Genomic DNA, 17,019 nt, shown 5'->3' on the forward strand with positions numbered 1-17,019 from the left:
ACCTTTTATTAAGTTAAAGACGGCAAATATATATATTTACAGCGCCTATATTTAGTCTGCTTCATTTGACATTTATATGCGTTATCCTCAGTTAAAACCCCGAGTTTGCAGCGAGCACTGGAATCAGATGAAATACGTCCATTTTTGTATAATGTTATTCAAAGGGAAAAATTATTTGAAACTGATTTTAAGTGAGGTTTTTAGAACAGCTGTAAGGTATTGGAGATGGCTATATATTGATAAATATATTTGAAACCATATTATTATTAATTTCGGTGGATGCATGCGTTTATATGAAACAGAAAAAAAGCACCATGGCGAGACATTCTCAGAAAAACAGGAAGTCGATGATTTAATACGTTAGGGGGTTTCCCGAGGATATGACTCATTAGAAATCTTTCGAGAATGTTATTTTTTTATGCATATACACAGTAAACAGTCCGGGATCACTATCAAATTTTAGAACCTCGACCAAAACAAACCACGAGCAATTTTCGTTCAAATTTTCGTTCACGTGACCTAATTTGGGAGATAGCGTTCTTGAATTTAATATGCCGGACGATGTCGAGATGTTTTCAGAAATAGGAAGGGAGTACTGCCGAGACAGCAACTCATGTACATGGCAATTTTTTTTTATAACAGACATCTCGCAGTGGATTGTAAAACTGGGGAAATTGTATTTGAGACGCATTTTTCCAAATAAGACCTCTGCGGAAAGCTTCGTGTATTTCAAACAAATCATCAAACTCATACGTAATTTGTTTCTATTGAAATCTTCAAATTAAAGAGACACAGTGATTGAAGACAATGGTTATTCTGTTAAGGATGGAGGTTTTATTTTTAACATCGTCTACAGAAGTTTACTTTTTCGAAGCTCATTCTGCATTTTTCCTCTTGACACGAGGAGATGATGTCGATGCCGGTTGTTGTCCATAGATCTGTCAATGAAACAAAAACGGAACATACAGACATGCAATGAGTATGCCTTCCAGTAATAAGCATATACCAATAACAATTTAATATTTTTATTGTACAGGTAGCGAAAGCCGTTGTAGCGGAAAACTGAAAATTTGCATATGCAAAGCGCGTTTAGGGCGAACAATATCTCTCACCTATGACTGTAGTTTGCCCTCTGGGATCCTTGAAAATCGTTTATGTTCAAGTTCAAAGCTTAATGGACAGAACGGCTGTACGAGGGGGGCATTGGGGTATATTAGAAACCGCAAAACCGAAGAAAAAATCATCCAAAACCGCAAAACCGCAAAAAAATTCGGCCAAAACCGAAAACCGCATACAAAACCGTCAAAAACAGATACAATGGTGACAAGTGGGGCATACAGAGCAAACTAAAGTAACACTAATTTCACCAAAGTATTTGTGAATCACATGGACTTTGTCTGAAGCCTTCGTATCGATCGTTTTGTGTCTGCTTAAATCATAGGCTTTGTTTCTGCCGCTCTCTCGAGCCCAGACTTTGCGGCTCATTTTCCGAAAAACCGCTAGTTGTGGAGCCTAGTTAACTAGGAGAATTTGCACACAAGTCTTCATTAGAATTGCAATTTTGCAGTCGCAAAAAGCTATAGCTCTGGAAACTTCAATCGAAAATCTCTAATCGAACATTTCCATTTGATAACTAACACCTGAAAGTTTGGAGACTCGATTGTCTAACATGCGATTGCACTGAGCTGAGTCGACACTGAGGAAGCTAACCGGTACAATTAGTTCTTTTTCAGTTTTACATGGCAGCAGGAACTAGCTCTAAGGTTTAATGTGGTAATAAACAGATACTCAAAAGAGCAGTCGATTATTGAACCTCACTGTCCTTCCAAAAACCAAAAAACACATCGGGTACCAAAACCAAAAAACCGCTAGTATTTTTCACGAAAACCGAAAACCAGATGCTAAAAAACGAAAAATCCGCAAACCGCAATGACCACCAAAACCGAAAAACCGAAGTCTTTTGCAACAAAAAACAAAAAACCGATCTAAAAAATAGCCAAAACCGCAAAACCGAAAATCCCAATGCCCCCCCTCCTGTACTGTTCTCGCCACAACAAAGTTCAACTATAGTTGCTCTTGTAAAAGCAACTAAGCACAAAGCCAACCCGGCAACTGATGAGGTTCGTGTGGAGAGCCGAAACCATGGTCTTACCTGATCACAAAGTGGCAATAACAAAACAGTTTAAAGACTGTTAAGCTTATTCAAAGCTATTACCGCCGGGGGGAACTGCGCGCTCCAGTCAAAAGACTCACACTATCTTTAGAAAAACACTAAGCTGGAGTTTACTGAGTCACAATTCAATTCTCCATAGAAAGTAGATGTAGCTTCAGTTTAAGCTGCACTTCATTCTTATAATTTTGGATCTGTACATCACTATCCGTGCTAATATAGCGTTCTGCAAATAAAACTAACGCCATGGGCTCAGCGTGATACGGCATTGCAGAAAAACATTACACTCACGGACCAAAGAAAATCACATTTGCTCAGTGAAAATGTAGAACCTTCCAGAGCATAATCTACCCAGCAGAGAAAAAAAACTTTATTGGAATAAGCAGCATTTTAGCATGAGGTAAAAGTCGTGTAGGCCTACCACCCCCTTTTATTGCTAGTATTGTTTACAATCTTGTTTAAATTTTTCCTCTGGTCTGGAGGTATTTGAAGACGCGATGTTGCCACAAAGGCGACATAACTTTGAAATTTTGCTTCTATGGGCATCATCTGCCATCTCAGCACCTTGAAGAAGACATCAATCAATGATGGCCGACATTATTGAAAGCACATTGCCAATTCAAATACCCAATGCACTTTTTTCAGAGATTGGCACAACAACAGAAACATGCTGAATCGAAAGCATAAGCCTTGGATATAACGCCAGATTTTTTGCAACTCATAGAAAAATCGACCAGTACATTAAATTTAACAACGAAGTAGAAAAACATACCTGATTTCGGAACAAAAATCTGATGGACGCTTCACTTTGAGAGGGAAATTTACTTTTGTACGCGTCAGGGGGGGCTGCCAACGGCCTTTGATCTTGCCGCTTTTCGGCTTTCCATGATCGCCCCAGTTAAGAAATCTGTCAATCATTCGGGAACTCTAGCGAGCATGCGAGAAACGGGCTAGGAATAACAACAACATCAAGACGTTCGTCTTCGTAGCTATTCGACCGTGTGAAGTGAATTCGCTTTTAGTCCTGTTGCTCATTGGTTTCTTTGCTGTAACCGATTTTTTCCGCAGTAATGTGGAGCTTACGTTTTCCTTTCTTCTGGTCTTGCGTTTGTCATTACATGCGGTTTACTACGCTAAGAACGAGACCAGTGAACAGTCATTGTACATGTTCCTCGATGCCCGACCTTTTGGCTCACCGACAGGCTTTCAAGCTGTGTTTCTGTTTAGAAGACCCACAAGACTAGAAGAAGGGCCAACCCTCCAATGCGTATGTAGAAGAGTTTATATTTTCAAGCCGGAAAGGCCGAAAGTTAATCCTCCGTGATATTAAACAAAGCGCGGTGGCCGTGGTCAAGTAGAAGAGTTGTCAGAGTTGTTTACGGTTTTATTACAACTTTAAGAAACGATGATTGAGATTATTAATTCTTCATCCTTGATTGTGAACTTATCCTGGCAGAGTTGCGTTGGATGATTGAGTGGCATGGTCAAATCTCGTAGTTCATGCATTTTGTTATGTACTAGAAGCTAAATAAATTTTGCCAAGAGATCATTCACTTTTGATATACTTAAGTTTTTATCTTCGTGTGATTAAATTTAAACTTTACCGTAGTTTCTAAGAAATGAATATAGGCAAATGAAAGGGTAATTATTTTGTGTGTTTGGAATTCTCTTTTCATGACAGCAGTTACTACACTGCCTTCAGTTTGAGTCCTCATTCAACTGTGTTTTGTTTTGTTGCAAACAAAGAGAGAGAAATTATATTATGTGATCCAAAAACTACACTACCCACTGGGGCAAGAGTATGGTTTAAAAAAAGATTAGCTAAGGTCAGAAAATAAATGTTCAAGTTTGCATGATTTGACAAGGACTACATCTGGCTAAATATGCTTCAAAGGGAATTTATAAAATTAAAAAAATTATGACATTTCTATTTTTGCCTTTCCTTTGGCCACTGTGATCAGTCTTTGCCTTATAGTTGCATGTAATGTTTTACACCTTCGGACATCAACCTGCCAGGTTAGTTTGTGTCTGTGTAAAAATGTAGTAATCAAAGTAAACCCTCTCAGCTTAAAAATTGCCTTGTACCAGTGGATTTTGAAAACACCATAGGATGCCTTAGAAACAATATGTACAATGATTATTAAGATAATATTATTTGCAGTCAACAATAACAGTTACAAACTTGTGTTGAGGCTGGCAAAAATATTTTTCAGAGACCATAAACCTTACTGACTTTGCTGTTACAACAAGTGGTAAAAGGGAATTAAAATTTAATATCACCTCCCTGGGCTTACACTGAAAGAGAGTATGGGTAGTAGGACACTGTGCATTTCCCTACCCTTTTTCAGCCAAGAATATCTTATTTTATAATCCTCATTCATTTCCTTTAGCATACAGAATTAAGGTATTTTTCAAACTTAGAAACATGGCAAAACTTGGGGGGGGGGGGGGGGGTGGGGAATGGTGGTACCAATAGACTGTAATCTATAGACTGCTTCTTCTTCAACCTTCACAACCCAAACAGACACCTTGTTCAAAACTCTAAAGGGTGAAATGGTCACCACCCTAAATCAGCAGCACATACCCATCTAGGCCAAATAAGCCAAGGGTAATATCGTGGAAAGAACTGCTGAGAGGATAGGGTTCAAGCCTAAATTGGCCCTGTATTCTGTATTTACGCCTATAAATATTTGTTGTGCCTCCCGGTGTACAACCAAACTTACGAACAGGGAAGTAGAAAATCAGTGGTTTAATGAACATTCACATAGGACTGTTGCAAGACTCATACCAATATATCGTGCTCGTAGCATATGGTTAAGATAAGGAAGAGAGTCGTAATACCACTATAATTGGAAAAATATAAGAGATGGAGCAAGATGGTCGCTCGAAAAATCACGAAGCTTGAAAATAACTGAACTTACCGAGATCCCGAATCACGATAAGTGAAGTCACACACGAACTGTTCATACATCACGCCTTCTGATGTCCAAAAGGTCCACTAAAAAGTTCATAGAAACCTTTTCTTGATATTTGTACGAGGGAAAACTTAAAACAGAGCAAAAACTCATCGTCCTTCCATGTCTGCATTCTCCGCCATGTTTGTTTTCAAGGAAAATTTGTACTCAGTCTCACTCGGCCGAATTTCTTAGCTGAGGCGATCATTTAAACTCGGTTCCAGACCTCGCTGCCAGCCCCCCCCCCCTCCCCCACTCCCCTGGTACGCGTGATACACATCTGCCATTTTGAAACATGTGAAGCTCCTCGGCCTTGCAGAACAGGACCATGGGTACCTGACGAGTTTACACCGAATAAGATCGGACAAAATCTCGGAAAATTCCCGACTTTTGAAATGGCCACCATGTTGTGACGTCAAATGGTTATCAAATTTGATAACGATCCTCCTTGCTTAAGAAATGAACAAGGGGTTGACTAAAGATTGCGTTATTTTTATTGATAAAATAATTTATACATTAACCACGTGAGAAACTGAAACTGTTAAATAAAAACAGAACAGGATATGTTCTGTAATCTACCTGATGACTTGCTAGATGCACGCCTCGGTTATTAAGCCTTGTTTTAACCAAAAAAATCACTGGTTAGTAGCACTAAGTGATGCACTGTAGTTTTGCTTTTCTTTTACATGACAGTTATATTAACTGAATTAGTTAGGAGGGGGGCGTTGGGGTCTATATATATATAAAAAAAAAAAAAAAAAAAAAAAGACGAAAAAACCGCGATAGATTTCGATCACAACCGAAAACCGAATGGCAAAACCATCATAACCGAAGATACATACAGCTCACTTTTTAAAACCCTAGTCTAGATGTCAAACGTTAATGATATGTGGAACATAGGGACCAAACGGTAAATTTGAAGAGTAGTTCCCCAAGAAGTCCGTCGGCCGTCTGTCGGTAGACTTGGGGAGCTGTTCTTCAATTTTGCCGTGTAAACATTATAAAATCATCAAGGTTTTAATATCATCACAGCATTAGCACTGTCTGATGCTATGGTCGTTAAACAGGCATATCTGCCTTAAGATTGTCTAAGAGAATTCACAAAGATCCTCGATTCAATAGCAATAGAGTACAATGGGGGAAATTTTGCGTTCGCAAAAAGCTCCCCTACAGCTATAAATCTCAATCAAAAATTAAGAATCCCACATTGCAAATTGACCTGGATTGACTGTAAAATGGAAAAATAAAGAATAGCCTAGCATCTGACTGCACAGAGACCGACAGAGGAATCTAACCTACTTTATTTTTGCCAAAAAAGCGGATGCTGAAAACCGAAAAACGGGAAACCGCAACGGACAACAGTTCAAAAACCGAAAAACCGACCTAAAAAATGGGCAAGACCGAAAAACTAAAAATCCCAACGCCCCCATCGTTAAGGCGATCGGTGGAAGTTGACATAAAGATGGATTTTTTTAAGCCGTCATGAACCATTGTTACATTTTTTTTATTCTTGCATAGAGAGGTAACCCGTGGCTAACAAAACTTCTTCTGATGGAATTTTCAGACAGATTTTTCACAAGGATTTAAGACAATAAATAGCCACGGAAGAGAACTAGTACTCTTCCCCTTATAAGCGACAAATATACCAGGTCATTTTGAACCTCATATTAAAAAAGCAGAACCTTCTATCTTGCTCGTTAACACACCGCCGAGTCAGGAGGCAAACGAGCTGAACAAACCAGCAACCATGGCGTATGGACTTAACCACTGCCATTCACTGTCAAAACAAACGGTCTAAGAGAGTCACTAAGGTGTATAGGCTAGACTTAGTCACCCACTATAATTGAACGGATCATGAAAGGTTTCTACGGGTAACTGCCCACCTACCCCTCCCTTAAGCCAACATTAACACTTACTTCTCACTGGGGGCAAAATGTTGACCTAGGGGAGGGGTAGGTGGTCAGTTACCCAGAAACGTTGAACTAAGACAAGCCGAGTCGAACGTTTCGCCGAATTGACATTTACACCCAAGGGAGCCCAAGAAACCAAAAACTGATTTAAGTCATGCAACGGCAAGATACAGTCCGTTCCAAGAAAAACTAGCCGTGCTATTAACCATAATCACCTGACATTAGACCTAGCGTGCATCGCATTTCACAGTTTTGCTTGATGCTCTTCACAGCCATTGTAGAGCCCAAACAAGGCACAAACTATTCACGACCACTAAAGTGCATTACCATACTGTAGCTGCTGCACGTGGGGTGTAGGGGACAGTTTTCGTGGAATATCTAGGGGTGCGAAAAACACGTGTACAACTCTGTTATAAAAATTAAAACGAAAAAAGACAAGACAATAAATGTTTGCTTTATTCAGAGATGCAATACATTTGCGAGCAAAAATGTGAATAGTCCATTTTTCACCATGACGACATTTGACTGCAACTACCAGATTTCATTTCGCTTTTGCTTTCTTATTTACATTTGTCAATCCAGCAAAGGGTTAAAGAACAATAGGCTTAATTTCTACAAGAAAACAACAAACTGAAGGATTTTGGTAGTTGTAGTAAAATGACGTCATGGTGTAAGTGTCCTATTGTGGATACGAGACATGCCGATGTTATGGATGGCTAGTTAGGGCCTGTTTACATGGAGGTGGGGGACCCCAGGTAGATGAGGTAGCATATGGCGGGTTACCACACCTAACATGTAAACGTGATCACATTAAAATGAGAGATTATATGGACAGGCGGTTACCCCACCTAAGCGGGTTACCTCACCCATCTGGGGTACCCTACCTCCATGTAAACAGACCCTTAAACTTCCGCAACTTAAGTTTGACGCACTTTAGTTGATTATAATTTCATTTCGAGCGTCTCCTTTTTTGTCTCTACGAGACTGTTTCCTTTTAACTAAGAGCTTGCTTACAATAGGAAGTCCATTGTACAGGCTATTATAATGTCACGATTAGACTATTGTAACAGTCTATTATATGGTACGCCCGCTGTTCCTCTTGGTAAGCTGCAGAACGCGGCAGCTCGGCTGGTATGTACTATATCTAGGTATGATCCTATCACACCATCCCTAGTCAACCTGCACTGGCTTCCGGTTACCCACAGAATAGAATTCAAGGTACCAATGCTAGTTCACAAATGTATCTACGGCGTCGCACCACAATATCTTTTAGACTTGATTAAAATCAAAGAGAGCTCGCAGTATCAGTTGAGATCATACCGGGGCGTACTCCTAATGGACAATACCTATAGAACAAAAAAGACACTCGGGGACAGGGCGTTTTCAAACGCTGCGCCCAAAGTATGGAATCGACTCCCTCTAGAAATTAGACAATGTCAATCATTGAACATTTTTAAAGTTTTACTAAAGACACATCTTTTTACATTAGCTTTTTATTAGTTCTTTTATTAACTCATATTTTACTTTTATTGTTTTCCGAAAATTGTAAATTATTATTATTATTATCATTATTTAGATTAGCCATTTATTACTTTAAGATTTTAGTGTTGTAATGCGCATTCGATCATATCTTTATCGCATGCTAGACTGCACAATATAAGAAATAAACATTATTTATAATTAAACTTTTAAAATAATTTTATAGAACAAATTGACTATCATGATTTAATTATAAGGAAGTGCAGTAGAATATCTAGGACTGGGAAACACAACTCTGTTATAAAAACTGAAACAAAAAACGGCAAGACAATAAATTTTTCCTTTATTCAGAGCTGCAATACGTTTGCGTGCAAAAATGTGAATTGTGGAAGATACGAGACATGCTATGGATGGCTATTTAAACTCCCGCAGCTTACGTTTTCTTTCTTTTTAAACTATCCCTTTAATCATTAACTATTGATCAGCCCGCAGCTAAATTACTTCTGGGTGTGATCGTGCAAAGAACTCTTGGCGTCGAACTTAATTGTTCGGATCGAAGCAATTTGGCAAAGAGATAAACGGTAAATCAAGTGTCGTAATGCCATTTTACCAGCCTTTTCTTTGTTTATTTGTTTCAGTCTTAGTATTTGCTTTGCTTCAACTGGCCAACGCTCAACACAGTAAGTATCTGCTAAATTTCACTTGTATTGTGATTTTTTATTGCTCGAAAACACGATGAAACAACGGATCTTGGACACTAACTTTGGTCACCTAATTAACCTAAAACTGAAACGGTTCTCTGAAAAGGGAATCGAAAATATTTTGTTAGCCCTGTTGTGAAATTATCTTTTTTTGAATTGGGCCAAGCTAACAGCAACGCTCGTAAAATTACTCCTTACTAATAATTTCATTTTTGTCAAAACCCAGTCTCTGAAAGATCCATATTTAGTGATTTTAGTACGCGAGGTAGATTTCGCGCACATTTTTTTATTGGACTTCTTTAAAACAATATGAATATGAAATTAAATTGAAGAATTATCCTCAGTCCTTGGTCAATCTTCACATGTAACTGTTTCCTCCGAACAAAGGAGTTTGTTCTAAGGCTTGCAATTCAATCAAAGTATTTTGTATTTACTCTCCTAACACTCTACTGCTCCACATTTATTATTATTATTATTATTATTATTTTACGAGAGATCGTCGAGAGCAGTCCTGTGATCTGCATAGTTGTTGTTTGTTGTTGATGTTGTTGTTGTTGTTCTTCTTCTTCTTCTTCTTCTTGTCTATATCGTCACATGAAAAGACTAAGTGGTGTGGTGTTTATACCCTATGTGGGTTTTAAGGTAGTATAAGAGTCAATTAAAAGTTGCAAGAAAACATTTTCTTGAAAATTATTTCAGCTTTGAGATTGGTCGGAGGATCCAGGAGCTGGGAAGGAAGAGTTGAAGTATTACATAATAACATCTGGGGAACAATTTGTGATGACTCCTGGGATATGAATGACGCACGTGTCATTTGCCGTCAGCTGGGGTTTTGTGGCGCTATTAGCTCTCCAGGGTCTGCCCGATTTGGGGCTGGAAGGGGTAAAATTTGGTTGGATGATGTAAATTGTCAAGGCAACGAAACTTCAATTGTCTATTGTGGGCATAGAGGATGGGGCATAAATAACTGCGTTCACTCTGAAGATGCCTCAGTAGTATGTTATGAACCAAGCTCCGGAGGTAAGAGTGCTGAGCATGCTTTCTATGCAAGACAATAGTATAGTAATAGAAGTAACGGATATTAGTAATTATGATGATGATAATAATAGTAAAATTAATAATAATAATAATTTTTAATTAATAATAAATGATAAAAACTTTATTCAACTTTTAAAAAATATGTAATTATAAAAGTAAATTGTAATTATTATAAAAAAATCTCCCAGAATCCTTTGAGGCATTTTCTTTATAGCAGGGCTCCATACTCAAAGAATATGGTCAACCTCTTTTCGTTTAGTTGTCACGGATTGACCGAGCGTATGTACGCGTCTACAGATTGTACGGGTGGTGAAGGGAAGACTATCAAAAGGAAGGGAGGGGTGTCTCAGGCGTGTCTTGTCAAATCCACATCTATTATACTGGACATTCACAATATGGTCAATTGACAGCTGTCAAAACAGGATAGTCACCGACCAGTATCACATGACCATATCGCGGGCTCATGTGTCAGCTCAGCGAGGTGACGTGATTTTTTTGGAACCTGCCCGCTGACCAGGGGCACCCAACGAGGATATAGTTCAAAACCACTTAAACATAGCATTGTTAAACCTGTTTCATTATTTTAACGGTAGATATAGGCATATTTTTTATCCCCTAAAAATTTTTAACCTGTTCGGATTTCCTAGCTGAAAGTCTAGTGATCCGAAAATTATAGGGATTAAAACTTACCTTTTCGAAAATTTTAGCCAGAAAAAAAAGCATCCGAAAATTCTAGGTGATTTTTTTAGGGTAAAAATCCGTTAAAAATGGAGAATTACACCATTTTTCGGATGTTCGAAAATCGTAGGAGAGGCAGGCAGGTAAGAAATTTTACAACAAAATTTGTTGTAATGTTCCGCAAATTCTAGGTCTCAAATCGTCTTCCGAACAGATATTTTCCGAAAATTGACGTTGGGTGCCCCTGTATTATTGAACTGAATGAATGTTAGGTGCATACAACACAGCTTTGGCGAAAGTACGAATTCTTTTGGACTGGACTACTGCATAATTGGAGGCAAGAAAACCCCGAGTAAATTCCACATAAAAAATTATTAGCAAGGCTCCCGCGCGCGCGAAGCGCGCGTGGGACAGAGCCCCATACTCATGGAATACGGTCAACCTCTTTTCGCTTGGTTGTCACGTGACTGACCGAGCGTACGCGTCTACAGATTGTACGGGTAGGGTAGGGGAGACTATCAAAAGGAAGGGAGGGGTGTCTCAGGCGTGTCTTGGCAAGTCCTCATCTTTTATGTATGACACTCACAATATGGTCAATTGACAGCTGTCAAAACAGTATAGCCACTGACCAGTATCCCATGACCATATCGCGGGCTCATTTGTCAACTCATCAAGGTGACGTGATTTATTTGGAAGCTATCCGCTGACCAGTTAATCGTTTTACTAGATCGCGAACAATGTTCAATCTCATGCTTTTTAGCTAGTTTGGGATCGAAGCACAGGAAAACTGATACACATATTAGACATCAATGTTTAAAACAAGTTATGCGCTGATCAGTATCACTTGAGCGAATCGCAGGCTCAGGTGTCGACCCATCGAGGTCAAGTATTTTTTTGAAGTTATCCGCTGACAAGATACTGGTTTTCAAATGATCGCAGGCTCAAGTTTATTATTATTTTTTTAAATTCATATGAAATATGTTGTGTTTATGTGCCGCACAATTAAAATTTTGATTTCAAACTAACCTCGGACGCGAAAATTCACTCAGGTGCTATATATAGGCAAGGAAAACAGTTTCGCTTGACTTTTCTCACCATGATCACGCGTTGGTCACGTTTTACGTTGAATTTTTATGCTCTGATTTTTCAAAATTTGACAGGTGAGTTCATGCGGAATATTTAGGCGGCATCTTGAATCTTGTTTACTTTGAATCTGACAGAGTTTTGTGTCAATTTGTGATGTTTTTAACTGTCTTTTTCCACTGGATGTACAAAATGAAATTCAGCTGTTATCGGAAGTCTTCTGTTATTCATGGCTAGTTTGTTTATGGGGTTTTTGGTTGAGAAATACGTCACTTGTCAAAGTTGGAAATCCGATTTCGGATGGCATCGTTTTCGTTTTCACCTTGCTTGGTGCGTAAGAGGGTTTCAAAGTCGGAAGCGATACTGGCCTTACTTGATACCTTTGAGGAGCTGCATCTCGAGTGGTAAGCCCGAGTAATTATTGTATTTGATGTTTGTTTTTTATTTCTAATTTAATGAAGTCGAGCGTAGTTTATGCGGCTATTTTGTTTACGCACGTTTGTAAGATTTGAGACAATGATCTGACCGAGTATCAGGTTTATATAAGGTTACAGATCTTTAAAAAGCCTTTAGACATTTTCTCACCGCAATTAGAAAGAACACGTTCCAAAGAATTTTTAGTTATAATTCTGGCTGTAAAAGAAGCTTTGAGCTATTTTCTTGCCTCGAGTTCGTCTTTGAAAAAAGTAAACACCGGGAAGCCGGCTTAAAACAAAAACTTCAGCTTTAAGCTCGAAGACTCTGGATTTTTAGAGACACTTAAATACTTGTCTTCCTGAATGAAAATTGTCGTCTCTGTATATGTTTCACTGAATTTTATTTCTTTTATTGATTTTTAGTAGTCTCTCTTGTAATTTTAATCGCTGTGCCGATTGTTTTCAGTCGTTCAGTGAACAACGCTTTCCAGAGTACTCAAAATGCCGCGCGTTAAGGTGGCTCGAATGGATTTTTTGGGGTTGATACCTCCCAACTTTGAGCATTAACTACGTCGGCATGAGTAAAGATATGGAAAAAATGTTACCACAACTGTATTATATAAAGATGAAAATTTCTTATGATCTTGGTTTTATTGCAATCGGAGTCGCCATGGCAACGTAATGACGCCATTACGTTTTTCATTTATTTTTGTGTTTCTCTGTTCCAGGAGTTTTTTTTAAGAAATCGCTGTAGGGAGTATGTACCTGCTATAATTGCCTCCATTATGGCAAAGTTTGAACAAATTCTATGAGAGCGTTTTCGAAATATTTTGAAATGTAGTTTAAAGAATAATAAAAACAGTGAAATAGCATGCTACCAACACAATTCGCTAATATTTTAAGAAAATGATAAGCTTTGGGAACGAGGCTTCATCTCATAGCGGCTTGATTCCATTGGAAACTGCATACGAAAAAAAGAGGGGAATTGCTCAGGACGATCGCGAGTAAGAAGAATTTTATTAACTTGCATTTAGCTGCTTTTGATACAGTTTTTGGACGTAATTTGGTCCATGCCTAAAAATTTCGCATTTTTCCAAAAACCACTCGATAGATGTTTCTATAAATTCGACAATCCCGAGATTAATTGTCAAGAAGTATTCCCTGCAAGTTTCAAGAATATTGAAAATAGGAAAGGCTTTTTGCAGTAAATCCAATTTTTCGTCCCATGTTAATGCTCAAAGTTGGGAGGTATCAACCCCAAAAAATCCAGTCGAGCCAACTTAAACCATTTTAAAATAAAAAATAAACATAATTAATTCTTTATTATAATTATTGGAGCTTAACTGTGTTAATGTTCATTCAAACACTCGCCACAGCTGGCAAAAGTCAGAACCAGCTGGCCGTATAGATGATTTTGAAATTTTTTTTTAACGGTTTACGGCTAAAGCCCACGCGTGTTTAGATCGTCCTGAATATTGGGGCGTATGGAAAAGCCGGAATCCGGAATCCGGAACCGGAGCCGGAAACGGAGACGGAAACGGAAACGGAAACGGAACCGGAACCGGAACCGGGACCGGAATCGGGACCGGAATCGGGACCGGAACCCGAACCTGAGAAATAAAACTTGGAGACGTTTCTGTCTTAAGAGTGTCACTAACAATTATTGCTCGATCAAGACTTTCCATCCCCACATTAAATTTTCTTTATTGTTATAATATTTTTTACTGTCGCATTTTTTGCGTACGGCGCAAAATTTTTCTTCGAGAATTTCATATACGCGTGAGCGTTGCAACTTGGGATCATGATTGACATGAGTACTCCTCCTCCTTTTGCCGCCTTTTCCTCACAATGGATGAAACACGGAGCCCTTTTAAGAAATGAGTAACTTAGGCTCAAGAGAAGGAAATGAACAACACAGCGGTGTTAAACATCACATACTAATAATGGCTGTTTTTCGCAGTCAATCGGTTTATGATTAGTTGTAATCTCGATCTGTCGAAAATTGCTCGACCTACAGCTGCAGTCACAGTTTATGATCGCTAGGAATAACAGTAGGATGCACTTACCTTTGTTTTTCCAGGTCACTTTCCGAATGTGAGTATACCTTTGGTATCACAATCACTGTGCTGAAAATTTCTCAAAACAATGATAACAGAGGACGCCATCTTGAATTTTATTCCCATACGGGTATCGGGAACTGGTTTGGTTTGGTTTGGTCTCAATTTAAGTTCCGGTTCCGGGTCCGGTTCCGTTTCCGGCTCCGGATTCCGGATTCCGGCTTTTCCATACGCCCTGAATATTGAATGATAGCAATTTGTATTGCAAAACTGTCAAATACTGCATTCTGTTGTCCGAGGTCTGTATGATAAAAACAGTGCCTCATAGTACTGTTTCACCTCAGATGTGATGTATGAGTGATATATAAGGTTGGTTTACACAAACAGAGAACAAGTTGCCTACCTTCTACAAGCGCTATGTAGATGATACACTTAGCGCAATGCCGGATCTGACAGCAGCCTCAGAATTCCTAACGACATTAAACGAGAGTCATCCCTCTATCAATTTTACAATGGAGCTCGAAGAAAATGGCAAGCTTCCCTTTCTCGGAATGAATGTTATCAGGAATGGTTGCCGCCTAGACACCACGGTTTACAGAAAACCAACGGACACTGGACCTCTGCTACACTACCACAGTCACGTTGACGCCAGATACAAACGGTCACTCCTGAACACCATGCTTAACCGTGCGTTTAAACTCTCGTCTACGTGGAAGTTTTTTCACGAGGAATGTGAACGCCTTAAAGAGATCTTCTCCCGACTGCGCTATCCAGACGACCTTGTGCAGTCAACCATTCGCCAATTCATTGAATCCAAAGTGTCCGAGGATTCACACACCCAAGTGGCTGATAAAAGAGAAGCCCCAATCAGAATCGTGTTGCCCTTCAAAGACCAGAAATCAGCAAACCTAGTACGTAAACAGCTGGCTGACCTGAGTAGGAAGATCAACGCAGACATCAGCCCAGTTTACACAAGTAGGAAGATCAAAGATGAAATTAAGGTCAATGAAGACAAGCCGCCTCTTGTGAGTCAACAATGCTTGGTATATTCTTTCCAGTGTAGCCTGTGTGATGCAGGCTATGTCGGCTACACGTGCCGACACCTGCACCAACGAATTGAAGAACACAAAGGATCGGCAATCGGAAACCACCTCAGAGAGCAGCATGATATGGAGCCTGAAGACATCGCACAAAGTTTTAGAATCTTAAGAAAGTCTCAGAACAAATTTGATTGTCTTATTTTTGAAATGTTTTTTTTTATCCAAGAACTGAAACCGACGCTTAACAAACAGTGCGATTCAATTCGAGCCAAATTATTTGTTTAGGGTAGTTCTTGTTAACATTGTTTTATTTCCATTGTTTTTTGACTTTATAAATATTTTTAGCACTTTTTACATTTTTACATATTTTACCACATTTTAGCGTTTACCCACTGTTCAAGAAAGGAGATGTCTCTGACCAAAAGCACAAAAAGCTAATACAGTAAAAATCTGCAACTAAATAACCTGGTTTTTGAGAGCCTGTTAAGCTACAATCTTCCTGTTAGGCCTCCTCTATACAACAACCTGTTAACGGACTGGTCAAAAAGTATAGGTGGGGGGGGGGGGGGGGTGGGCCGGAGCAGAGCGGGGGTGGGTCATGAGGTTTTGAGCCTTGTGCAAGAGGTGGGTCGTGCAATTTTCAGCTACCCTTAGGGGGTGGGTCACCCTATTTTATTACATAGATAGGAACTAACTACTAACGAGACAGTTGACTACACTTGTTATATAAAACACAGCCAGCTGAAATTATTGCTTTTTTAAAAACACTCAAACCTGTTGTGCGAGAAAATACAAAGGGTGACAGGCCGCACATCTATACGGGCGTGGAACCCTCTGTTAAGGATTTTTTTTTTTGGCTCTAACGAGCATTTCCTTAAATGATTTTCCTTTTTGGTAAGGAAATGATTGGTGGTTCTTTAAAAATTTATTGAAGTTATAGTTAGTTTCCTATAAGATTCCATTTTTTCATCCAAGCTTCCTTTACAGTAGACACTGTCAGAGGGCTGGTATTGTGTCACGGATGGCAATATTTCTTTTTCCTCCAAGTTGTTGTTTTGTTTTAGGAGTTTAGACTCCCTATTGTGAATTTTATTCTGATAGTAGGTTTTCTATCAACGATTGTTGGTAGCCTCCGTCCATCAAGCGGTTTTTTTTTTTTTTTTTTTTTAATTTTGAATTATTTTCCTCAAAGGTTGTTTCTGAGGAGTTTTTTCGTAGGATTCTGAAGACTTCTCCTTTGACAAATCCTTTTTTAACATTTTGAGGCTGACACGAGGTGAAATGTGTGCAAGAAGGTTTGTTTAAAACGTGTCTTTGCATCAAGGATACATTTTTCCTTGAATCTTGTACCTTTGTATACAACCGGGTCTAAAAACGCAGTCTCAGTGTCAAATGTTTTGGCCGTGAATTCAATAGTTGGGTGATGTAAGTTTGTTTGTTCAATGAAGGCTTCAATGTCTGGTTTACTCATGTCCCATATGTATAGGGAAAAG

At 39.0% G+C, this 17,019-nt stretch overlaps 2 protein-coding genes across 3 annotated transcripts in view; both read left to right on the top strand.

Moving 5' to 3' along the window:
* Positions 1-17,019, top strand: part of LOC140943651 (uncharacterized) — a 102,124-nt gene that overhangs the window by 35,548 nt on the left and 49,557 nt on the right. The window lies entirely within an intron of this gene.
* LOC140943664 (uncharacterized) lies at positions 14,912-15,811 on the top strand. Its single transcript, XM_073392784.1, has one exon. It carries the CDS (start codon positions 14,927-14,929, stop codon positions 15,809-15,811), a length of 885 nt encoding a protein of 294 aa, XP_073248885.1. The 5' UTR covers positions 14,912-14,926.

Source organism: Porites lutea, chromosome 7 (assembly GCF_958299795.1).
Source record: "Porites lutea chromosome 7, jaPorLute2.1, whole genome shotgun sequence".
Lineage (NCBI taxonomy): Eukaryota > Metazoa > Cnidaria > Anthozoa > Scleractinia > Poritidae > Porites > Porites lutea.

Excerpts from the sequence above, each read along its gene's own strand:
- LOC140943664 (XM_073392784.1), top strand. The coding sequence starts at position 14,927 with ATGCCGGATCTGACAGCAGCCTCAGAATTCCTAACGACATTAAACGAG.